The sequence below is a fragment of the Geotrypetes seraphini genome, chromosome 19, assembly GCF_902459505.1.
Source record: "Geotrypetes seraphini chromosome 19, aGeoSer1.1, whole genome shotgun sequence".
Lineage (NCBI taxonomy): Eukaryota > Metazoa > Chordata > Amphibia > Gymnophiona > Dermophiidae > Geotrypetes > Geotrypetes seraphini.
Window position 1 is genome coordinate 23,103,964 of NC_047102.1, and position 26,849 is coordinate 23,130,812.

The 26,849-nt window shown below is 43.8% G+C and overlaps 1 protein-coding gene across 5 annotated transcripts in view; it reads left to right on the forward strand.

Annotated features, from left to right (window-relative positions):
* Positions 1-26,849, forward strand: part of PTPN5 (protein tyrosine phosphatase non-receptor type 5) — a 268,730-nt gene that overhangs the window by 65,979 nt on the left and 175,902 nt on the right. For 2 of the 5 annotated variants that reach the window (XM_033928824.1, XM_033928825.1), the window contains exon 2: positions 18,051-18,178. In XM_033928824.1, coding sequence (XP_033784715.1) covers positions 18,051-18,178 — 128 coding nt within the window. Of the gene's footprint in view, positions 1-18,050; positions 18,179-26,849 lie in introns of those variants that run through there. The other 3 variants (XM_033928829.1, XM_033928827.1, XM_033928826.1) reach the window with 2 other exon arrangements.

The window sequence follows — 26,849 nt, forward strand, 5'->3', positions numbered from 1 at the left end:
TCTATTGAATTTTTTATGATTGGAGTTATCAGGATGTGGCCTTGCTCTGCTGGGAAATTTCCTGCAGATAGTAAAGCATTGACCCATATCAACATGTTGACTTTGAAGTGGATAGGGGCAGTTTTCATGACAGGTGTCTAGTTTGCAGTAGGAGTTGTTATATTTGTTGTAGTGTATATTAAAGGATCGCCAGTCTATGGTTTTGAAATGGTTCCAACTTAGGTCAGTTCTGGACCCTAGGTCAGAGTTGGATATGTTGGTGTCATGGAGGATTGGAAAATGCCTGTGGGGATTGGCAGGGGCAGTTATTGACGATCTTAATTTTAGTATCTTGGAATTGAAGAAGTCTGCTAGGATGCTAGCTGTTAAAGTGGGTTCCTCCTGGGTATCGGTGAGTGTCTTGAGGTTGTAGAGCTCATTGACCAGATTGAAAAGGTTCCTACTGTTAGTTGTAGATAGAATAGAATTGCTAATCAGTGCGATGGATATACTTGTGTTTTGAGTGCAAATTAACTCATAATGCGGCTCAATAGTCGACAAGCAACATGCATATTTCATCATCCACCATCTGCAGTCATTCTCTTTTTTTCGATTTAATTTCTGTCAGCTGAAAATCCAAGTTCGCAAAGATAAGAAGATCCAAATGGTAACAAAGCCTTGATTGCTTTGTTGCTCAAGTTAGGATAACTACAGCATAAAAAAAAACAAACTAAAATTACTTAAGAACATAAGCAGTGCCTCTGCTGAGTCAGACCAGAGGTCCATCATGCCCAGCAGTCCGCTCACGCGGCGGCCTATCAGGTCCAGGACCTGTATAGTAATCCTCTGTCCATACCCTTTTATCCCCTTTTCCTTCAGGAAATTGTCTAATCCCTTCTTGAACCCCAATACCATACTCTGTCCTATCACGCCCTCTGGGAGCGCATTCCAGGTGTCCACCACCCTTTGGGTGAAGAAGAACTTCCTAGCACTGGTTCTGAATCTGTCCCCTCTTAATTTTTCCGAATGGCCTCTCGTTCTTGAAGTTTTCGAAAGTTTGCGTTAGTTTTCAAGGGCCAATCATAATATTGACAGATTCTTGTGTTCGTGACATACATGTCATCTATTGTAGTGTATACTTATGAAGGGAATGTTTAAAAATAAAGTCAAATTGTAGAATCTCTCATAGCATACCCAGAATCTCTTTGGGGCACACCATTGTGCCTTGGCACACAGTTTGAGAGACACTACATTAGAGAGAAATAGCAGAGAGAGTTTTACTCTATGAAATATGGGCACTCACTTTTATTGAATAGGGCTTAGGGTAAATCTGTGTATTGATTTGTAACATTACAACCCCTGATACAGGCGTTTGCCGAAACACAGACCATGTCGGGTCTTGAAATAAAAGTTGCTTCCCTATGAAAGTGTCTCATTGCTCCATTTGTGACCTAAATTTGGGCACCATTTACTCAATCTGGCTCATTGTTTTCAAAACGGAACAATAGGAAAACTCCTGAAATGTTTTATATTGTCTTCAGTAGCATGCACTGTTTTTAATTAGAGCTTTCTATATAGCGTAGTGTATGCTGCATAAGAATATTGAAGGGAATACATGAATCAAAAACTTCTTAAGGCAAAACAAAAGAAATGAGGGGGGGGGAAAGCAAATGAAATAAAATGTGTTTCTGTGCACACCCCCATTTTTAAAAAAGAGATGCTGCTTCCAGAATTACAGCCACCTTTGGGTGTGAAGGGATCATTTAAAATATCTGCCCTAATCCTGCCTGAAAGGAGAAAAACTGAAGCTAGACAAAAAAAAAAATGAAGAAAATGAAAAATGAGAGCTTAGCTTAATCATAGAAACATAGAGTATGATGGCAGATAAGGGCCGGCGGCCCAACAAGTCTGCCCACTCAAGACTAACCCTCCCTCCCTGGGGTATCCATCTTTTAAGCATAACTCTGTGGTACCCCTGCCTGTTTGTCCCATCCACTCTTGAAGTCGAGCATGCTACTGGCCTCGACCACCTGGCATGGAAGACCATTCCATTGATCAATCACCCGTTCGGTGAAGAAGTACTTCCTGGTGTCACCATGAAATCTTCCCCCTTAAGTTTCAGCAGATGTCCTCTTGTCGCCCAGAAGTGACGTGAGTGGGAGAGATGACACGATCGTGAGGAACACATTGAAGTTGTTGCTCGCAGTGGTGAACTACTAGGGATACAGGGGAAGGGGGAAGTGCGTGTGGCGAGAGGAGGAGTGGGAAGAGACGGAGGGGGCAGAAAGGAGCAGGGGTGCCTGCACCCCCATCAACATGGCGCCCGAGGCAGACTGCCCCTTCGCCCCCCCCTTACTACACCACTGATTTGGCAACCTACTGAATATTGCATTCATCCTTTAGAAAAAAGATTTCTTCCAATGCGACCCGTGATATATTTTAATGTTTCTATCATGTCCCACCTTTCTCTGCGCTCCTTGAGAGAATATAAGCGCAGCCTGGTCAGACATTCTTCATATGGGATGTCTTTAAGTCCTGTGACCATCCTAGTGGCCATTCTCTGGATCGACTCCAGAGAATGGCCACTAGGATGGTCTCAGGACTTAAAGACATCCTCTCAGTAACTGGCCCTTCCCAAAATAACTGCTTAAAACCCTGTGATACAAGTCTGGTCATTTTAATTGCAAGCCATTACTTTGTCAAATACAAGTATTCGAGTACCCAGCAAGCTAGTGACTCAAGTGTGAGATAAAGCACAGAGAGTATGGGCTGCGAAATGGCAAATGAGGTTCAACGTGGATAAGTGCAAGGTGATGTTTGTTGGTAACAAAAATCATATGCACGAATACAGGATGTCCAGTGCTATACTCGGAGAGAGCCCCCGGGAAAGAGACTTGGGAGTACTTGTAGACAAGTCAATGAAACTGTCTGTGCAATGCGCAGTGGCAGCGAAGAGGGCAAACAGAATGCTAGGAATGATTAAGAAGGGGATCACAAACAGATCTGAGAAGGTTATCATGCCATTGTACTGGGCCATGGTAAGCCCCCACCTGGAATTCTGCATCCAACACTGGTCGCCGTACATGAAAAAGGACATAGTACTACTCGAAAGGGTCCAGAGAAGAGCGACAAAAATGGTTAAGGGGCTAAAGGAGTTGCTGTACATTGAGAGGCTAGAGAAACTGGGCCTTTTCTCCCTTGAAAAGAGGAGACTGAGAGGGGACATGATTGAAACATTCAAGATATTGAAGGGAATTGACTTAATAGAGAAAGAGAGATTGTTCACCCTCTCCAAGGTGAGGAGAACGAGAGGGCACTCGCTAAAGTTAAAAGGGGATAGATTCCATACAAACGTAAGGAAGTTCTTCTTCACCCAGAGAGTGGTAGAAATCTGGAACGCTCTTCCAGAGGCTGTTATAAGGGAAAACACCCTCCAGGGATTCAAGAAAAGGTTGGATAAGTTCTTTCTGGACAGAACATACGCAGGTAAGGCTAGACTCAAATAGGGCACTGGTCTTTGACCTAAGGGTTGCCGCGTGAGCGGACTGCTGGGCATGATGGACCACTGTTCTGACCCAGCAGTGGCAAATCTTATGTTCTTATGAGTGAAATTCAAAAGTACAGTATGTATGTGGTTAACATCGGCTGCTGGTTACATAGATGCTTTCATTTAAATTGCTTTGCAGACATAATGAATACATTTTAGCCATATAAATCAATCTACAGTATAAATCATTTATGTTTGTTAGGTGCTATCGACTCGTCTTTGAGTTCTAGCGACTTGATGAACATCATCAAGTTTGGTAGCAGAATACAGAAGTAGATTGCTGGGCTTTTCTTCTGTGCAGTATAAATTCCATGTTGCCATTGCCGCATCAAATGTGATCCTCTGCCTCCAACACTGCCCGTCTGCTGCTGCCCAGATGGGTGGTACATCATTAGTCTGACATCTCCACTGAAACCTGTCTATTTTGGGAGGCCCTGCTGGTAGTGAAACTACTGACGGCATAGTTTTCAGCTTCTCATGTGCATGCAAGCACCAGCGGGACGACAAGCCCATGTACCATGACTGGAGATAAGTCATTTATGTTTAAATCATTTTTATTGAGCACAAAAACAGCAATCACAACAATACAGTCGAAAGTGAGAGAACACAAGAAGGAATGAGCTACATAAAGCAATTTTCATTAACAGCCACCCACCCAACCTCCCCATCAACCCATTAAACCACAAATAAGAAAAAGAAAAGGAAAAGAAATTAATCACAGTCATGGTACCAACATAGTTAACGCTCAGAAGTCTTAAAAGTTCAAAAGTCTACTCCTTGCAGTCGGAGAAAAGGAATTCCAGAACAGTTCCCATATACACATAAACTTCTTTCCAGGCAGAGAGTCCAAGTTCCTGATCTGCGTGCACTCCATTTTCAGTAGAGTTGTCATTGCTGTTGAAGGGTAGATTCTTGCAGAGCAGCAGAATAGCCTTTTACCCCATAAGTGCTTCACGTTGAAGAAAAGCGGAGTAGCTAGCAGGAGTAGGAGATTGCAGGGAAAAAAACATCAAACAGGATCTGAGCCTCCAGTTTCACACCACACTGCCAGAGAGAGGAAATGGCCTTGAGTGACAGGACCCAAAAGCATTGTACTAAAGGATACAGCCAAAACATATGACCCAGGGTGGCCTCCCGACAACCACACTTACGACAACTAGAAGATTGTGCCACACCAGCCATATAGGCCCTTTGAGGGGAGACATGGAGGTGGAGTGCGACCCCATCGGCTCTGCCTCTGATATCACTTCCTATGTGCGTCACCCAGGAGTGACGTGAGTGGGAGAGATGACACAATCGTGAGGAACACATTGAAGTTGTTGCTCGCAGTGGTGAACTACTAGGGATACAGGGGAAGGGGGAAGTGCGTGTGGCGAGAGGAGGAGTGGGAAGAGACGGAGGGGGCAGAGAGGAGGAGGGGTGCCTGCACCCCCATCAACATGGCGCCCGAGGCAGACTACCCCCTCGCCCCCCCCTTACTACACCACTGATTTGGCAACCTACTGAATATTGCATTCATCCTTTAAAGCATCTTTAAAGCTCTAATGCATGCTTACCACAGCTTAAAAGGGCTTACCGCAGGGGTCTAGGCTGATTCAACACATCTATTTCAGCACAGCAAGTTCAGTGCTATGAACTGGCTACAATGAGTCATCTAGTTTCAGCGTTTGGGGGAGTGATGCCCCCCACACCCCCCTCTCCTCCCTGTTCGTGATCTGGCACCTCTGTGTTGGCTGGCGGGGAGCCTGGGCCCTGGGGGGGGGAGAGAAGCTGCAGTTGGAGATGCTACTTTGCCTTGCCTGTCCTATGCTGCCATAGCTGCTTCATCGTGTCCTTTGAGCCCAGGCCCTGTGGGAATAAGCAGCTGACGGTGCTGCTGTGTCTGCTGCGTTAGCCACCCTCTGCAGGTACTGTGAAATGGCTGCCATGAATCGTCCCATTTCGTACCACAGGACATGGTGAGGCATCTTACTGTATGTTTTAAATGTGCACACACTTAAAAAATATATATATATTTTTTTGGGCAAAGGGAGTATGTCAGGGCGGAGAGAGGCATTTCTGTGCTAATTAGCATGCTAACTAATTAGTGCAGGATTAGCAAGTGAGCCCTCAACGCCTACAAAATAGGTAGCAGTAAAGGCTCACATGCTAATTTTTATTAATGGCCGTGCGCTACTGGCAAAATTAGAACATGGCCATTAATTTGGAAAATAGAAAATCGACTATTTTCCAACCGAAGTAGAAATGGCCTTAGCATATAGGAAAGACTCATGTAGGGTTGTGCTATGGCCATTTTCTACTGCAGCTTAGTAAAAGGACCCCAGGGGCTAAATGAATTGTACAACACAGTTATGTCAGTGAAAGTTGGAATTAATTATCTTCTCCTACAAAATGTAAAGTCTGTAAAACCACTAGGAAACAAGATTCATAGTATCAAATTTAAGATCTTGATGTTGGCACAACCATCATATCTTTCTAACTTGGTGTTATTTTATGCATCGAGACATTTATTATGATCTTTGAATGATAATAGGGAAGCCATTCCCCATATCTTGAAGGCCTATCTTGCCTCAACTAGAGATTGTGCGTTTTTTTTATTTAGTTCACTTATGGAATAATTTGCCTATGGAATTGAGAAAAGAAGAATCGTATGTAAATTTTAAAAGACATCTAAAAGCACATTTTTCTCAATTGGCCTTTTCAAATTGAAGAAACGAGTTTGGGGCTGCAATCTGTATTTATGTAGTTACGGATTTTTAAGAAAATTTTCAGTTTGAATTAATTAGTTAATTTTTTGATATTTTGATAGTTACAGAATTTTATGTATCTAAAATTTTTTTTTTAAAAACCTCTTTTTTTTCTTTCCTTTTCTATTTTTGAATGGAGTTCTTTTCAAATTGGTTCTGAAATATATATTGTAAACCGCTTGGATCCTTTTTTGGCTATTGTGCGGTATATAAAGTTTTTAATAAACATAAACATAGTATGCAAATGCATATCAGCGAACCTTATGTTTCCCCAGTTCTATATGATCTCCACTCTGTATGAGGTTTGCTGTAAAATTTGTATGCATTCCTAATCACATTGGCCCTCCTTTACAAAGCCGAGCTAGAATCCCGACGCTCACAGGAATTCTATGAGCATCGGAGTTGTTACCGCTGTGGCCAGCGCAAAAAATGCTACCGTGGATTTGTAAAGGAGGGGGACTGTTAATCCCCATCGTTATGCCTGAGCATTTTAAGTCACTTTGAAACCCGTTAGGCAGAGTGACTCAGAAATTGTAGATTATTATTAACATTTTTATTATTATTAACATTTTATTATTATTAATATTAGGGCTCCTTTTATAAAGCCGCACTAGCAGGGTTAACGCGCGTGACTTTTCATCACGCGTTAACCCCTGCGCTGGCCAAAAATTATCGCCTGCTCAAGAGGAGGCGGTAGTGCCTAGCGCAGCTGGCAGTTTAGCACGCGCTATTACACGTGTTAAACCGCTAGCGCGGCTTGATAAAAGGAGCCCTTAGATTATTATTAACATTTTTATTGCAATTAATTGCACAATTAAAGTTAATTTATTATATGTATTTCTTATTTAGTTCCCACTGCAGCTCCTTGTGACTCTGGGCAAGTCATTTTAAGTTTTACTTTGAATGGAAGCTCTTTATTTTGATTCCTTCTTTCCATGTAGGGAACCTCTGTGAGTGTCCCTTTGAATTCCATCACTGTTTTTGGCTCCACCACTTCCGCAGAAGTACATTCCAGGCCAATGGCATACCAAGGGCAGGACAATGCATGCGGTCTACTCAAGGTGCAGCCAGTAAGGAGGTACCCAGAGAAGCCTTGTGGTTGCAGTACCAAAGATGCGGCTGTTGGCTTTGCCAGCTCCCGCTCTCTCTGCTGTCATCTTCCTGTTCCGGGGCAGAGGATTGGCAGAGCTGATAGCTGCAGACACAAAGCACAACCCTGCAACTACTCCGCAACCCCTCCCCCCTCCCATATACACACACACTGCCTGGAAAGGGGGGTGTGTGCTCTGACTATGGCAGCAACCAAGCCAGATAAGCCACTATTCAAACTATCCACTACCTTTCTGTGAGTGGAATGGGATGACTCATCATGGCTGTTTCAGGGCGGTCCATTTCATCATGGCCATGCTGAAACAGCCGCACTGAATCATCCTCTCCACATCACTGTCGGTGCCTCTCCTCCTCTCTGCCCCAGTGGCGTACTAAGGAGGAGCGGGGGATGTGGACCGCTTCCCCGTTGCCATCTTGCTGGGGGTGGGTCAGTACCTCCTCCTCTCTGCTCCCCCCCACATACCCATTGAAAAGTTCACTGGCGTGAGCAGCATCTTCCACCCCTTGCTTGCGCTGGCCTTGGCTCCCTTGTGACATCACTTCCTAGTTGCAGGACCAGCTCCTGATTGGTGAGGCCTGACTTTAGTACAGGAAGAGGCGGTCAGAGCATACCACGAGTGATTTCCTTCACTCACCGGCGCTCCGGCTGCCCTCTCCTGTCTCCCCTGCTAAAAACCGTATTCGTGGTTTTTCAACATTCACAGGGGTTCCTGGAATGGAACCCCCACGAATATCGGGGGAGTACTGTATACTGCTCGTGCCAATGAACTTTTCAAGAGGTGTGTGTAGGTGGCGACAGGGAAGAGTAAGGAGCATCCCTAGTTTGGTAGGGTGTGTGGGGGACATCACCCCCCCAAATGATGTCAGATTCTGCTATGATGCCCCCCGAGGTGACACTCGGGTGTAGAAAGATTCATTGTGGCCAATTCAGCGCTGAAATGGCCTTAATGAAATGTCTGCATGGAATCATCTTTGACTCCTTTGTGAGAAACTTTTTCCTTGCAACTGCTGGTTCAATTTCTGATCTTAAGCATCTTAGATTACTGCAATATTATATACTTGGGATCCTTTAAGAAAACCATCAAACGATTGAGAATCATTCAGTATGCTGCCGTCCGTCTCATTTATGATCTCAAAAAATCGGATCATGTAAGCCCGTAATACAAAGAATTACACTGGCTGCCGGTGGAAGCAAGGGTCATTTTCAAGTTTGCCTGCCTCTGCTTCAAAACCATAACAGGTTCATCCCCAATCAACCTGTCGCACCATTTTGAATTTCCAAGCACCACTTGCACACGTAGTGTCTACCTGTTTGCTTTTCCATCCTTGAAGGGCTGTATCTACAAGAGATTCCTTGATAGATCACTATCATTCCAAGCAGGCAAATGGAATAATTGTTTAACCAACTTCATTTCAAATGCACCCTCCTACCAAATCTTCAAGAAATCAATTAAAACCTATCTCTTTGATATTGAGCGCGTTCTAATACCCTATATTCCCGCCCGATCACTCAGATCTAACAACCAACACTTGCTAGTTATTCCAACTCTGAAATCTATCAATACCCAGAGGCAATACATTTTTTTCTGTCGTTTCTCCACAATTGTGGAATTCTTAACCAACATATATAAGGGAGGATCGTCTTATTGACAGATTCAAAAGCAAGTTGAAATGCTTTCTTTTTAAAGATGCTTTTAACTGTTAATCTTTTTTAGAATTTAATCACTTTTTTAATTTTAGCCAGACTGTTAGCATTGCCATTTCCCTCCCTATCATTTTTCCCCTATTCGTTCTCCTTTACTATTATATATTGTATTTCTTCCCCCATTTTTCCTTTAGGGTCTGTTTTTGTCTATTGTTCTGTGTATATTAATGAGATTGTCTCCCTGAATTGACAAACATCTTTATATGTTTTTTAGACTTATACATCGCTTTGTATTACGATTAAGCGATTCATCAAATTTTAATAAAACTTGAAACTTGAATAAATTTCTCTGACTCTTTTCCTGTCTTGTATCTTTGAAATGCTTCCAGATAAATTTTGACATGCTATTGTAATTTGAAAGACTTTTTCTGTAACATCGCTGTCTGTATACAGTCTCTTCCTCTGTAAACTGCTCTGAACCGCTTGTGGTATTGCGGTATACAAAAATAAAGTTATTATTATTATTATTTCATGTCTTCTGTGTTTGGAAAAGGTTGCTTTGTCTTTACTATCTTTCAAGAATTCAAATGCCTGTATCCTATCTCCCCTGTCCCTCCTGTCCTCTCTAGGGTATTCGTATTCAAGTTTTTATGTAACTTCTGCTTTATGGACTAATGCACTGCAGGTATCAGAAATGAGGGGGGGGGTGCCCTCTGAGCACTCCAGACTAGCTGACTTTTTGTTTCACAAGTTGAGCAGCTGCTGTAAAGCAGGTCTGCCTGCTGCCAAACTAAAATGTATTATGAGTAGGAGGCTTAACGAGGCGTGTGAAAGAAAATTTGGGGGGGCTGTGTCTGGTTTATATGAGGAACATGGCAAGACTCATAAACATTTTTTTTTTATTTTTTTTTGTAATGGTTGAAAGGTCATATTTTTGCATTTCAGAAAATGCCAGTTAAGCTGCTTTTTATGCCTCTCCTTTGAATATTATCAACAAAGAAATCAAAGAGCCCTTTTACTGGGGTTACCATATTTTGAGCAGTAAAACACCGGACCTATGGCCCCACCCTGTTCTGCTCCAGTCCCGTTCCGCCCCCACAAAGCCTCCTCTTGTCTTCCCCAACAAGCTCCGGATGCGTCTGGAGGGCCTGGAGCATGCACAGATGTGTGTGACGTCATCCACACATGCTCAGAGGCCCTCCAGATGTGGCCAGAGCTTGTCAGGGCTTTCCAAAACCCGGACAAACTGCCAGGTTTTGGAAAGTCCATCCAGGAACAGTCTTCTAAAAAGAAGACATGTCCAGGTTTTCCCAGAAGTCTGGTAACCCTACCTTTTACGAAGCTGTGTTAAACACTAATGCATTCTTACTGCAGCTTAAAACGGCATACCATGAGATGTGCTGAGGTACACATGCGACCCATGTACTAAAAATATTTTGATTTAACTGGGGGAACAAGTCTGGGGGGTGGAGAATGGGTTTTCTGTGCTATTTAGCGCAGTTACATTGCCGTGCATGAACTAATTAGCACTGGATCACCATGTAAGCTCATACTGCTTACAAAATAGGTGGCAGTAAACACTGGCATAACTGGGGAGGTTGGCGCCCAGCATGACAGCACTATGTGCCTTCTGGTCTTCCTCACTGCTTGAGCGCCTCCTCCCCCCCCACACACACTCTTCTCTGCAACTTGAGCTCCCCCCACTCTTCTCTGCTGATTCAGCACCCTCTTCACGTACCTCTTGAAATGTTCGCTGGTGCGAGCAGCATTTTCCATCTGTTGCTTGCGCCAGCTTTGGCTCCCTTCTGACCTCACGTCCTAATCTTGTGACCTGGAAGTGATGTCAGAAGGGAGCCGAGGTTGGTGCGAGCAGCAGGTGGATGATGCTGTTTGTGCCGGTGAACATTTAAAGAGGTATACCAGGGGGACCAAGTGGGGAGAAGCACCAGTGCTTCTGCTAAGACAGTGGCCGAGTTGGTCTGCCTCCACCTGCCCCCCTTAATATGCAACTGGCAGTAAGGTCTCACGTGCTAATTTTTGTTAATGGCCAAGTGCTAATTTCAAAATGAGTGCTTGGCCATTAAATTGGAAAACTGACCATTTTCTGGCCGAGGCAAAACATGTCCATAAGTGGTATTTTATTTTGCAAGGCTATGGTAAGCTATAATGTGTGCTTACTGTAGCAAAAAATGACTTAGTGCAGTAATTTTGGGATGTGTGCGTGCTATCCCCATACTAAAATCTATTTTATAGTGTTGGGGGTGAGTAAGGGGAGGAGAGTGGGTATAATGAATTATTTTATATTAAAAAACAGCTACGCTCGTCAGAAAGAAAATGGCGTAAGAACAAAACTCTGACCAACCAATTAAGATATCAAAGTCAAGCACAATACTATAAAAATAAAATTAATGAAGCAAAGAAAACTTATTGCGAAACCCTATTTAAAATAGCTAATAACTCCGCAGCCTTATTTAATATCCTAAAATCGCTAACCTCTTTCAAATCCCATTCATCTCAAGGAGCAAAGAGTGTACTCAGCCCAAGATTTAGCAAACTTTTTATAGAAAAAATTCAGAAAATAAGACAAACATTCACGAATAATCAAGATTTTGAGACGGAGCAGATAGATTCTGGCTACTGTATTCCAACCTCAAAATGCTCCCACTTCGCTATACCATCAATACAAGAGCTGCGAAACTTAGTTAACTCATTAAATCTAAAAGGAAATAAAGAGGATTTACTCCCCCCACACATTCTGAAAATTTTTTTCAACATATTCGGTATATACATTCACCAATTAATTTCAACCTCTTTAGAAAAAGGGATTATACCAAAAAGCTGGAAAAACTCCACTATTCACCCAATACTGAAAGACACAAAGGGGAATTTAGATGACCCATGTAACTATCGTCCTATTGCTAAAATACCATTTATAGCAAAAATGACAGAAAAGATAGTCTTCAATCAGCTGTCTGAATTTTTTGATAAAACAGGAGCGTTACACCACATCAAACTGGCTTCCGACAACATTACTCAACGGAGCATTCCCTAATAGGACTGACATCCTCAATCCTATATTTTTGGGATCAACATAAGTCTGTTCTCCTTATTTCTCTAGACTTATCATCATCATTTGACACTTGATCACCACCTACTATTAAGCAGACTAGAATCTTTAGGAATAGCAGACATTGTTTTGCAATGGTTTCAGTCATACTTTAAGGAAAGAACCTCAAAAGTGATATTTAATGACTCTACAGCAAATATAAAATCAAGTCACTTTGGGATTCCTCAGGGATCAATCTTGTCACCATTGTTATTCAATGTATTTCTGGCACCCCTATTAACTCTTAGTCAATCAATAGGACTGATACCTTTTGCCTACGCTGATGACGTACAACTTCTATATCCTTTAGACACGAATGTAGCCGGGGACATCACTGAAATTAATGACAAACTCTCAAAAATTACTCGGTGGCTACAGGATAATAAGCTAGCACTCAATACACTTAAAACTAAAATCATACTTTTTCCCTGTAGAGAGGGGCTAGAACTAGGTACAGATATTATTATGAACAAAACAATTCTTAAAATAGTTGCAAAAGTGAAAATTCTAGGAGTTGTGTTAGATCAAAAATTGAATTACCATGAACAAATTAGCACATTAGTAAAAGCCTGTTTCTATAGGCTAAGAATGATTAGATCACTATCAGCTTTTCTTGATGAATCTGTGTTAAATATTTTAATACATTCACTGGTAATATCAAAAATTGATTACTGCAATGCTCTATATAAAGGAGCATCTTTAAAAGAAATACGCAGAATCCAGATCATTCAAAATACTGCAATAAAAATAAAGGAGAAACACTGGCTGCCAGTAATTCATAGAATCTCCTATAAGATAGCCTTACTTACTCATAAAATACTCATAAATAAAGCCCGACATTCCTAGAAAGATATTTAATACCTTACTCCCCATTTAAATCGTTAAGATCAGAGGAGAAAGCCCTATTAATAGTTCCCTCTTTAAAAGTGATCTACTCCCGGAGAGACATGATTTTTTCTGTTTCGGCCCCCCAAATCTGGAACTTACTTCCAATTAACCTAAGAGAGGAAAAATTACTGAATAAATGTAAAAGTCTTCTAAAGGGCTGGCTTTTTAAAGATGCTTTTCAATATACTTGAGGGCAGGATGTGGAGGTTCACTGAAATAGGTGGAATCTGTTCTTTGAAATATGTGGGTACTTGTTTCCCATCCTGTGTATATTAAACCTATACCCAATTTTATTTACTGTTTATATTGTATTTTATACTGCCCTTTTCCCTAATGTATTAATGTCTAGTAGTATTTTATGTGATGTATGTGGATTAATTATTATTTTTATTCGATTTGTTATTTGTTGTAAATCGCATCGAAATATGATTTTGCGATCAAATCAAAGAATTTATTAAATTTGAAACTTGAACACAACTACACTGCTGTACACTAACTGATTAGTGTATACTTAGCATGTGGACTTTTAGGTAGAGAATGACGCAGGGAAAAAATTTGTCCCCATCTCTGCCCTGTCCCCAGCTCGCCCCTGTCACCGTCCCATCCCCGTAGGCTTGGTCCCCGTCACCGTCTCATCCCCGTGAGCTTGGTCCCTATCACCGTCCTGTCCCCGCAAGCTCGGTCCCTGTCACTGCCCCACCCCTGCAAACAGAGAGAGAAGAAGATTGTTCTTTAAGTAGAAGGAATTCACCAAAATGGATGGGATTGGGAAAGGGAGCTGGGGAGGGGGTGGGGAGGTAGAGAGAAAAAGCAGGGGAGATTGATAGGGAAAAGTCAAAAGGGAAGAATGTGATAGCGAGACAAATATTCTTAATCTAGCCTCTTTCCCAGAGTCTTCTCCCCACTCTCTTCCCCATTTCCCAGCGTCTTCTCCCTTCTCTCTCTTCCCCAGTTCTCTTCAGGCTACTTCAGCCTCTTCTCCTCTCCTCTCCACCCCCCACCCCCAGCATCCTTCGCGCGGTCCAGCAGCTCCCTCCCACCAGCTGTGCGTGCACCTCCCTCCCTCCCTTCCCTTCGTGGCGATTTCTATAAGGCTATGCGTTCTATTGCAGCTGGAGCTTTGAAATCGCATCGCATGTGGCTGTTGGAAAAATTTCCTCTGATGCAACCGGAAACAGGAAGTTGCATCAGAGGAGACCTTTCCAGCAGTCACACGCAACGCGATTTCAAGGCTCCGGCTGCAATAGAACACATAACCTGTAGAAATTGCCATGAAGGGAAGCTAAGGGGATGGGAGGGAGGGAGATGCCCAGACGGATGGACGGCGGGAGAGAGGGGGCTGCCGGACCGTGCGCTTGTTCACTGTCTGTGCTCACTCCCTTAACTGCGGAGACAAGGCCATTCATCGCTCCACGGGGCGGTGAATGGCCTTATCCCTATACTCGCGGTGACTATTTTTTTGTCACCGTTTTGGCTGGTTACAGCTAGCCATGGGTATCAGCCACCGTGTCTCTACTTTTAGGCCCAGATTCTATAAAAGACACCTAAAGTTATGAACTTAGATGGCACACTTAGCCAACCTAGGTGCCTAACTTACCCCCCCCCCCTTTTATGAAGCCACGTTAGGCATTTTTATTGTAGGCTATGGTGGTATTAGCTCCAATGCTCATAGAATTCCTAAGAGCGTTGGAGCTAATACTGCCATGGTCGGTGATAAAAAAACCTAACGGCTTTGTAAAAGGGGGGGTTAATTATTTAATGAGCTTAATCTGCACCGATAACAAGCTTAATTGGCTCAATAATTGGCTTAAAATTAATTGGGTGGTAGGCATCTAACTCGGTAGGCGCCTACCACTTTCAGCTAGGCACCTAGTCTAAGGCGCCTACCAGAAAGTGGGCTTGATTAAGATTGGATAAGAACATAAGAATTGCCGCTGCTGGGTCAGACCAGTGGTCCATTGTGCCCAGCAGTCTGCTCACACGGCGGCCCCTAGGTCAAAGACCAGGGACTAGCCCTACCTGCGTACAGTCTGGTTTAGCAGGAATTTGTCTAACTTTGTCTTGAATCCCTGGAGGGTGTTTTCCCTTATAACAGCTTCAGGAAGAGCATTCCAGCTTTCCACCACTCTCTTGGTGAAGAACTTCCTTACATTTGTAGGCACTGGTATTTACGCCAAGAAAACCCTGACATAAATATGGTGCACTTAAGGTTAGGGCATCTACTGGCTCCTAAGTCCGATTTAGGCACCATTAGGCACGATTCTATAACAGCGCCTAACTCATAATTGACATGCATTATGTGCCATGTTCCTCATCACCTGTGCTTTAGGTGCTGTTTATGGAATTGAGGCCTTACAACCTAAATAATGGTTGATAATAGGGCTCATACACTAATGGCAAAATTAGCACATGGCCATTAATAAGGAAAATAGAAAAATCGGTCATTTTGCTCCAGTAGTAAAAATGGCTTAGCACATGAGAATGAACCGCGTAAGGGCACACTAAGGCCCTTTGTTACCACTGTTTGGTAAAAGGGCCCCTCTATCAGCAGCTTATTAAAAATTTCAGTTGGCAACCAGTTGGAGACATGATACCGTATGTTTTATTTGCACAGTTTTATGCAAAATAATAGCACATTTGTTTTTCTGCACTGAACAATCTCCATTCAATAAATAATTTTCTGATAAAGCTGCAATTAAATACATCTTGTGTAGCACTGTACATCCCCCCCCCACCTCCATATTTGTGGGGGTTAGGAGCACAGCCCCATTGCAAATACTATGTATTCGCAAATAACTTTAGGGGCTCCCCCAAACCTAAGTCCTGTCCCCTCCAACCCTCTGAACCCCTCCATAATGTACCTTAAAGGCTTGGTGTGGCAGCAGCACTCTTCCTATGCTGTTGCCCCGTGATAGCTGCAATCCAAAATGTCTGCCACAAGTTTCCATAGCAGTCTCAGAAGACCGCATGAACTCATGAGATTGTTGCAGGAACTTGTGGCAGCTATTTTGGATTGTAGCTTTCATGGGGCAGAAATGTAAGAAGATCACTCCTGCCTTGCTTCACCTCTAGATCAACAGGGCTTTAAGGTAAGGTGTGGAGGGGTACAGGAGGCAGGAGGCTCGCAAAAAAACAAATTCATGAATACCAAACCAGTGAATATGGAGGGAGACCTGTATTTCTTTGGCAAGGTCCAAGCCTACAAGCATTTTTTAAATTTTAGAGTCTGATATTTAAAAGTACTTATCCGGAGAACAATATGAATTGAGGTTCTGGAGTGGTAGACTTAGGAGTAATGTCAAGAATTGTTTTTTTTCATGGATAGGGTGGTTGATGCCTGGAATGCCCTCTCGAGGGAGGTGGTGGAGACAAAAATGGTGTTAAAACTTGCTTCTATAAACTTCGAATGATCCGTTCAATTTCTAAATTTCTTGACTCTAAATCCTTAAATATTTTAATACATTCATTGATAATTACAAAACTTGATTATTGTAATGCACTATTAATCAACATTACACAAAAAGAAAAAAAACGGTTACAAATAATTCAAAACACTGCAGTTAAACTTTTATACAATGGCAAAAAATTTGACCATGCAACCCCCTTTATGATCGAGTCGCACTGGCTCCCTATCTCTCACCGCATAACATTTTAAATCTTATTGCTGGTATTTAAAACTCTATCCACAAACGAACCCTCATTTATAAACCAGATGCTTATTCCACGTAATTTATCACGTTCTCTTCGTTCTATGACTCAGGGGTTACTGGCAGTCCCTTCCCTGAAAGTAGTGGGTACCAGACGTCACGATATGTTTTCAATTGTAGCCCCCCAAACTTGGAACTCTCTACCACAATATATAAAAAATGAAAAGGAACTTAGTCTGTTTAAAAATAAATTAAAAACTTTTCTTTTTAAAGATGCTTTTAATCTTTAATCAAAATACTTATTATTGTAGTTAAGTCATCCCTCCTAGTGTTTTTTCCCTTGAATGTTCCTTTCTTGAAATACCTATTATGTAACTTTTCCCCTCTTATCATTATGTGTCTTTGTATTTGTCTGTTTATGTGTTTGTCTTTATTTAGCGCTCAATTTTATTAACATGTACATCAAAATGCTTTTAATCGTCTTATAATGTTAAAGTGTTTGTCAGTTTAGGAATTTGTTTTTGTTTCAAATTGTTCATGTATTTATTGTAAATCGCTTAGTAAACTACGGATAAGCGATTCATCAAATGAAAATAAACATAAAAATAAACATGAACACAGAAGATCTCATTAGGAAATTACATAATGGTATATAAAAAACAAAACTTAAATGGTCACATGTGTGTTTGATGTGTCGAGTGATATTTAGATGACAACTCTGGCTGTGAAGAATTATGGTTGGTACTGGGCAGATTTGACCGGGCTGTGTCCTGTATATAGCAATTTGGTTTAGGATGGGTTGAAGAGAGCTTCAACGGAAACTCCAATAATTTGGAATGTGAAGACAGTGCCGAGCAGTTTTTTACGGTCTGTGTCCCGCAAATGACAGAAACTCCAGTAGTTGGAAACCTAAGGACAGTGCTATGTCTATGTCTCAGAAATACCAAAGAAAGACAAATTAATGTGACTTGGGGCAAACTGGATAGACCATTCAGGTCTTTATCTGCCATCAATTACTATGGCCCCCTTTGGCAAAACCACAAAAGTGGTTTTTAATGCAGGCTGGCACTCTGAATGCTCTGTGCTGCTCCCGACACTTAGAGAGTTCCTATGAGCATCAGGAGCAGTGCAGAGTATTCAGCACACCGGCCTGAGCTAAAAAACGCTTCTGTGGTTTTGTAGAGGGGGGGTATGTTATTATGTGAGTAAATGACTAGAATATTTACATTTATATGCATTCTTCTTCACTAAATCTAGGCAGCTTCTTACCCCCTTACAGATGATTCAGTTGCATTTTTTCAGTCTTTATAAACATAAATCTGATATTAACCCCTAAATCATAAAAAGTGGTGTGAACTAAGGATTTCTCATATAATTCCAGGACTCTGCCGTCCAAGCTGGAAAGAGGATAAAAGACACACCAGGAAACATTCAGGTGTCAACAGAGGAACCAGCAGAGCTTTTGGTGCTTCCCAGCACAAGCACACTCCTTTTTGCTCCTGTCGAATGGTATGTGGTGACCTTTTCTTTCTTCACACTCTGCTAAACTTCATTTTGATTTGGAGATCATGTATGTTTGTCTTCTCTGAATGTAAGGTCATATATTCTTCATTTTCTCAGTTCTAGGTCATTGTTCATTGCCATGTTTTTCCTGCTTAAGATCTGCTAGAGCGAATAGCGAGAAATACTTAGAGTACCTGAATGCGTAGGTGCCAGTGCTGTGGGTGCCCAAGCACCCCCAATATTTTGGGAACATCACGTGACATGTTACCCTTAGGGGGCCCCCCAAAGTCCGGCATGTTTTTCTCTTCTCTCCACCATCATCCGCCATCCCCCTGGCGGCCTCAACTGCATGTTCCCTCTGCCGCGGTCCTGCCCCTCTTCTGATATAATGTACTGTTTTGGTCTGGGATGGACCGCAGCAGAGGAAACGTGCAGTGGAAGGCCATCGTAGCCTGCTAGAATCGCTACAACACTGGCGATCCTCTGCAGGCTGTAATTAGTTTTTAAAGTGAGACCGAGAGGGACGCCAAACAATGGTGAGAGAAGGGGAAAACATGCTGGCATTCAGGGGGTCCCCTGGTGTAACTATTAGAAGTACATGGAAGGAAGGAGAGGGTCCAAAGAGAGGGGTATATGCCGGACTCAGGGAGGTTAGGTTAAGGGGAAGAAATAATAGGTCTGGAAACAGAGGAGAGTGAGAGAGATGGTGGAGAATGGGATGGAGGGAGGGGAAAGAAAGGAAGAGAAGTTGGACCCAAGGGGTGGTGTGGAGGGAGGGGGGATACAGATACTGGGTAGGAGGATAATTGGGAAGAGAAAGGGAGAGATGGTGGACCTTGGGGTGGTGGGGAAGGAGGGAGAGATGCTGGATGAAAGGGTAGTTGAGGAAAGGAGAGATGGTGCATCTGGGGATGGTGGGAGCCATTGCTGCAGCTGCTCTTTCATCCTTCGAGCTGCCGGCAGTGTGAATGAAGTAAACAAACTTTCCCTCTGCTACTGCTTCCTGGCCCCACTTAGGCACAAAGCAGTAGAAGAGGGAAAGCTTCTGGGCCGCTGAAAGCAGCATGTTTACTTCACTCATGATGCTGGAGGTCCGAAGAGTGCAAGAGTAGCTACCTTATCAGATCCCATGGAGGAGAAGAACACAGAGGGGGTGGGGTTTGCTGGAGGATCATGGGGAAGGGGAGTAGTCATTAGAGAAATGCTGGACTATGCGGATAGAGATGTAAAAAAGGAAAGATGCCAGACCTCCGGGGGAGGGAAGGGGAGGACAGAGATGCCAGACCATGATAAGAAGGAGGAGGAGGCAGGAAGAGAAAGAAAGAAGAGGAAATAACAGACCACAAGAAGGGAGAAAGGGAAGGAAAGAAAGAAATAAATGTCAGACTGAGGGAGCAGAGAAGAAATGGGAGATGTGAGACTACAAAGGGGAGGAGGGAAGGGAAGAAGGAGAGGAAAAAGATGTCAGACCACCAAAAGGGAGAGAGAGGGAGGAGATGGTGCACAGGGATGGGAAAAGATGAGAGATGCAAGAAATGCTGTTTAAGAAAAGATGGGAAAAATGGAGAAGAAAGAGGGCGGAGATGGTGCACATGGATAGATGGGAAGAAAAGACTTGGAACAGTAGATAGATTTGAGAAGGAAGCAGAAAAATTTAAGAAAGTTGAATATTAAAAGTTAATGCCAAAGATGGATGTAGGGCAGAAATAGAAGAAGGAGAGAAAACCAGCAAATGGATAAGAAAGCCCTGGAAACACAGTTAAGAGCACAAACAGGAAGAGGTTCTATCAGAGACCGGGAAAAGATGGTTAGAAAAATAAAATCGCCAGACAACAGAGGTAGGAAAAATGATTTTATTTTCAATTTAATGATAGAAACAAATGTATTTCTTCCTGAACAGTGCAAAATATAGAAAGCAGATGTAAAGTTTCAAAACCGCCGTTTTGAGACTTTACATCTGCTTTCTATATTTTGCACTGTTCAGGAAGAAATACATTTGTTTCTATTTCTCTGGTGGTATACTGAATGCAGAGTCTGGCATCTTAGGGTTTATTTGTGTATAATAGGACTTTTAGTTTGTGATCCTGTATTTGCACCCACCAAGATGGCGCCCGGGGCAGACCGTCCCCCTGCCCCATCCCCCCTTATTATACCACTGGATTCTATATAGGGTGCCCAGATTTTGACACCCAAATTTTGGCATGCTTCTGAAATGCGCGTGCGCAACTTAAACATATGAACATAGAAAAATGGAGCTGATAAAGATCTTATGGCTTATCTAGTCTGCCTATTCATGCCATCTACTATCTCCTCCTCTCCCTTAGAGATCTAATGTACTTGTCCCAAGCTTATGTGAATTCAGATATAGAAATAGAATCATAAAGGCTTATCCAATCATACTATCCCTGCCATCTACTATCCCTTCCTCTCCTTTAGAAATCCAATGTAATTGTTCCAAACTTTCTTGAATTCAGTTACATTTTCATATCTACCACCTCCACTGAAAGGCCATTCCACACATTTATCACCCCTTCTGTACAAAAGTATTTTCTGAGGTTACTTCTTAGTCTATTCCCTTTCACATTAATCGGCTAATGAGTTGGCCATCAATAATTGGATGTTAACAATGCAGTCTGGGCATGCTTGTATATGGGCTTGATGGATGCTGCCTGAAAAGGCTATATAAAAGCATATGAAAACATGGAACTGCTTTTAAAGCATATCCAGTACACAAAGTACAACTGGAACATCTGCAGTGATCTTAAAGTAGTAGCTCTGTTACTTGGAATGCAGTTTGGATATACCAAGTACTATTGTTTTATTTGTGAATGGGACTATTGTGCCAAGGAGTTGCATTACATTCAAAAGAACTGGCCACTCCATAAGAATTTGGTTCCAGGACAGAAAAATGTGTTACATGAACCACTTGTTGACCCGACAAAGATATTTTTACCTCCTCTTCACATAAAACTTGGACTGATGAACAATTTCGTAAAAGCGATAAACAAGGAAGGCAAAAATTTTCTTTATCTAAGACAAATGTTTCCAGGAATAATTGACGCCAAGATTAAGGAAGGCATTTTTGTCAGTTCAGAGATCAGACATGTCATCAGTGACGAGAGATTTGAAGATCTATTAGTTGGGCCAGAAAAAAATCACCTGGAAAGCATTCAAGGATGGCTTTGAGAATTTTCTTGGCAGTTACAAAGCACCAAACCATATTCAACTGGTTGACAAACTTCTTAGAGCATACAAAACCATGAAGTGCAACATATCACTGAAGATGCACTTTCTACATTCACACTTGGACTTCTTCCTCGCAAAACTTGGTGCAGTCAGTGACGAACATGGCAAAAGGTTTCACCAGGACATTGCCACTATGGAAAAAAGATATCAGGACAACAAAGAAAAATGGGGAGACCCAATGATCCACAGTGAAAACAATCCACCGATGTAAACAAAAACAAAAAATTGTGGATACAGATGTTCTGGAGATAATTTATTATACACTGACATATAAAAACATGAAAATTCAATTTAAAAAGTATAATGATAAAAAACGTTTTATTCCAGGACAAGCAGGCAGCATATTCTCTACATGTGGGTGACGTCATCGACGGAGCCCCCTAGCGGATGTTTTCGCAAGCAGACTTGCTTGAAGACCTTCATTACATTACATTACATTACATTACGGATTTCTATTCCGCCTCAACCTTGCAGTTGAGACAAAAGAGACATCTGGACATTTCCAGGATGATTACAAAGAGACTTCTGGACTTTTCCAGAAGAGTTACAAGAAGAAGAACATTTCCAGAGGAGTTACAAGAAGAATGGTGTAGTATAGTTTAGGGAATGGGATACGGCAAGGAGGATTGGGCTATTCCAGTGGATATACAATTCGGGATGCTGTACAGATAGGATATAGTGCAGTTTCAGTATATATGCAGTTAGGGAAGCAGTTGACAAGCTTGGTCTTTGAGGGGAAGGGTAACTGGTGAAGAAGGGAGGATGGGGGAGTCACACTGAGGGGAATCCAGGTTGGAGTTATGACATCTATATAAATTTTTTGAATAGATGGGTTTTGATTTCTTTGCGAAAAGATTTGAAATCGCTTGTTGTCATCAGCAGGTTGGAGATGGCATGGTCCAATTTCGCTGTTTGCCTCGCTAGCAGACTGTCAAACATCTTCTTACGCAGGGTGCCTTTGAGTGGGGGGTAGGTAAATGGAGTCTTAGATCTTCTTTGTCTAGCGGCGAGATTTTGGTTCAGGCGGTTGTTTAGGTAATTGGGGGCTGAGCCATTTATTGCTTTGAATAATAGACAGTATAATTTGAATTGGATTCACGCTTGTATTGGTAACCAGTGTGAGTCTAGGTAGGCAGTGGTGACATGGTCAAATTTTCTTAGCGAGTAGATCAGTCTGAGTGCAGTGTTTTAGAATGTCTGTAATTGTTTTATCATTGATGCAGGGCAAGGCAGGTAGAGGATGTTGCAGTAGTCCAGTAGTACTAGGGATTGGACTACGAGCCTATATTGCTCTTTATCGAAGAATTTTCTGATTTTATGTAAATTGCGCATGGCTAGAAATGCTCTCTGGGTGGTCTTGTTGATATGGGCTTGCATTGTGCAGCATCTGTCTATTGTTACTCCCAGGAGTTTAAGGGTGGGTTGTATTTGGTGGAGTTAATTTCTAGTTCTGTGGTGGAGGGGTTCTTATCCTTTTCGAGGAGTAGAAATTTTGTTTTGTCCGTGTTCAGTTTCAGTTTGTGGTCTGCATCCATTTTTCCACTGCTTGTAGGGTTTTTTCCAATTTTTCTGTAGAAGTGGGGTCAGGAGAATCGAAGGGTAGAAGTATGGTGATATAATCAGCGTAGCTGAAAGAGGTTACATTTAGGTTGTCTAGGGTGGAACCCAGAGAGGATAAAAAGAGGTTGAAGAGAGTAGGTGAGAGTGGTGATCCTTGAGGTACCCTGCAGGGGTTGGACCATGGATCTGATTTAAGATTGTTTGATTTAACTCTATAAGATCTGGTTTTAAGGAATCCTTGGAACCAGTTATATACCCTGCCATAAATCCCTATGGCTTCTAGTGTCTACTAGGATGGTGTGGTCAACCAGATTGAATGCTGCGGATAGATCAAGTTGAATTATCAGCATCCTTCTGCCTTTGCTGAGGTGCTGTCGGGCTGTGTCTAGTAGGGTTACTAGTAGGGTCTCCGAGCTGTGGTTGGATCTGAACCCCGATTGAGAGGGGTGGAGAAGATTGTGGTCTTCCAGGTAATTTGTGAGGTATTGGGCAGCAAGTCCTTCTATAATTTTGACATATATTGGTATTGAGGCGATGGGTCTATAGTTAGCGGGGTTATCTATTAGGCCTTTGTGATCCTTCACAATTGGAGTGATTATGATTTCTCCTAGGTGCTGCGGGAATTAACCTTCAATGAGAGTAATTTGGATCCATTGCATGAGGCTGGCCCTAAATTTGGGGGTGGCGTTAGTTATCAGATATGAGGGGCAGTGGTTCAGGTCGCATGATGCTTGACTGTATTTTTTGTAGAGTCGATTCATATCTGTCCAGTTTACTGCAGGGAATTCGGTCCAGATCCTGTCTGCTGCAATGGCTTCTCCTATTGGGGGATTTGTTGTTATCTCGACTAGACGTGTGCCCCTCCTGCCCGGTCTAGGGCATGCGTCTGCTCTGCGTGTCCTCCTCAGTTCTCTGTTTTCCGCGGAGCCAGAAGCACTGCTCCCTTGCTTCGCACGATATCGTTGTCCCTCTTGCACCGCGGCTTGTTTGGTTAGTTTCTTTTGAGTCGCTGTGCTCGCATCTGTGTTTTTTTTTCTTCTTTTTGTTTGTTTTCGGTTCGTACCTTTTTGACCGGGTTCCCGGTCTTACTCTGGCCGCTTGCCTTGCGGGGCTGCGGCCGTCTTTTTTCTTATGTTCCAGCTTCGTTCTGGGTTTAAAAACTGTACTAAGTGCAACCAGTTTATCTCCATCACCGACCCTCATCGTTGGTGTGTGGAGTGCCTGGTTGCAGAGCTGCACTGAGTCGTGCCCCCGTTGTGTGACTTTGCAACTGTGGGCTCTTCATCGGTGGGTGGCCAAGATTCTCCAACTCTTTGGCCCCATGGATCCTGCGGGACAGGCCTCGAGCTCGGCCTCGGCGCCCTCATTGGGCGCTTCGGCCTCGAAGGCCCCGGCCTCGGCCCCTCCTGCTACTCCGGCCTCGGGTAAGTCTCCTCTTTCCTCCTCAGGTGTGTTGGCAAAACTTAAACCAAAGACCCCTCCTGCTCGGCAATACAAAATTCCTCTCCAGAACTATCCACAGAAATCTACTCCTGCGTTCTCTCGGCCTCCCCCGAAGTGATCTCAACAAAAGCAACAACGTCAAACTAAGGCCCAGCCGCCGGCTCCAGCGAAGACTGGGCCATCTTTTTGACAATTCCGGTCCGAGTCTTCGGGCTCCCTTCCTCATGGAGCCTTCCCCCCTCCCCATTGGGGGTTGTCTCCATCATTTCTATGCCCAGTGGGAAAATCTTACCACCGACAGTTGGGTGCTTTCTATCATCCGGGAGGGGTACTCCCTTCACTTCAGTCATGTACCCCCGGACCTGCCTCCAAGAGAGTTTCCTTCTGCTCGGTCTCATCTACCTCTCCTTATGCAGGAAGCTCAGGCCCTTCTTCACCTTCGGGCAGTCGAGGAGGCTTCCCCAGACCAATGGAACACCGGATTTTATTCCCGGTACTTTCTGGTACCCAAGCGGAGATCTGCGTCCAATCCTGGACCTCCGCGCTCTGAACAAGTTTCTGGTCAGGGAACGGTTCAGAATGCTCACCCTTCCTATTTTGGATGAGGGGGACTGGCTGTGCTCACTGGACCTCAAGGAGGCGTTCATGCACATTCCGATACACCCGGCCTCTCGCCGGTATCTGAGATTCCAGGTGGGGGATCTCCATCTCCAGTATCATGGTGGTTGCTGCGGCCCTGTGTCTCCGCAGCCTGCAGGTGTTTCCCTACCTCAACTACTGGTTGATCAAAGCGTCTTCTTGCCACGAAGTTTTGCGAGCGACAAATCAAACCATCTTGCTCCTTCAGAGCCTCGGTTTCAAGGTGAACTTCCCCAAATCTCAGCTCTGTCCGTCCCAGTCTCGGCCTCGACAGGAAGCCCTTGTTCGCTTATGCCGGAGGGTAGCCCATCTGTCTTCGGCCCCGGCTCGGCTCATGATGGTCCTCCTAGGTCACATGGCCTCCACTGTTCACGTGACTCCTTTTCCAAGACTTCACCTCTGTATTCCTCAATGGACTCTAGCATCCCAATGGAACCAGAATCGGGACCCTGTCTCTCGACTCATTGTCATGACTCCTTTGTTGAAGCAGTCTCTCCGTTGGTAGATGCTCTCTTCCAATCTTTCCAGAGGTGTTCTGTTTTATGCTTCTCCGCAGCAGCAGGTCCTGACTATGGACTCGTCGGCCTACGCTTGGGGGGCTCATCTGGACGGTCTTCGTACTCAGGGTCTTTGGTCCAGTGCCGACCAACTTTGTCACATCAATCTGCTGGAGCTTCGAGCGATTTTCCTCACCCTGGAGGCTTTTTGTCACCTGCTTCGCAACCGAGTGGTGCTGGTCCGCACGGACAACCAAGGTCGCCATGTATTATATCAACAAACAGGGGGGAACGGGGTCCCGGTCCCTGTGCCAGGAGGCAATGCGGCTCTGGGATTGAGCCATCCGCCGCAACATATTCCTTCGAGCGGTCTAAATTCAGGGCCAACACAATTGTCTGGCAGACAAGTTGAGTCGTCTTCTGCAGCCTCACGAATGGTCCATCCTTGACCCTGTGTCGGGTATTTGCTCATTGGGAGACTCCGGACGTTGATCTGTTTGCGTCCCCCCACAATCACAAGTTGCCCCGGTTCTGCTCCAGGGTCTACACCCCACTCAGACTCGAGGCGGATGCTTTCCTGCTGGATTGGACGAACCTATTTCTGTATGCGTTCCCTTCATTCCCTCTGATTCTGAAGATTCTCGTCAGGCTCAAGTCCACGAGTGCCACCATGATCCTGATAGCTCCTCGGTGGCCCCGACAGCCGTGGTTCTCCCTTCTGTTGCAACTGAGTTCCAGGGAACCTCTTCTTCTGCCTGTTTTTCCTTCTCTGCTTACGCAGAGTTGAGGTTCTCTGCTTCATCCCAACCTTCAGCCTCTGCACTTAACGGCTTGGTTACTCGAGACTTAATGCCCTCGTTCCAGTTCTCACAGCCTGTGCTGGATGTCCTGGAGGCATCTCGGAAGGAGTCCACTCACTAATGTTACCATCATAAGTGGACCCGTTTCTCTTTCCGGTGTACTACTCGACAGCAGGAGCCGTTGTCTGCCTCCTTATCTGCTGTCCTTGACTATCTGTTACACTTGTCTGGCGCTGGACTCAAGTCCTCCTCGGTTCAATTGATGGGAAGCCTATCTCTGTTCATCCTGTGGTTTCCCGCTTCATGAAAGGTCTTTTCCACATTCATCCGCCCCTTAAACCTCCTCCTGTGGTTTGGGATCTTAACGTGGTCCTTGCTCGCTTAATGAAACCCCCGTTCGAGCCGCTAGTGCGGGCTCATTTGAAGTATCTTACTTGGAAGGTTGTGTTTCTTATTGCTCTCACTTCTGCCCGTCGAGTCAGTGAGCTTCAA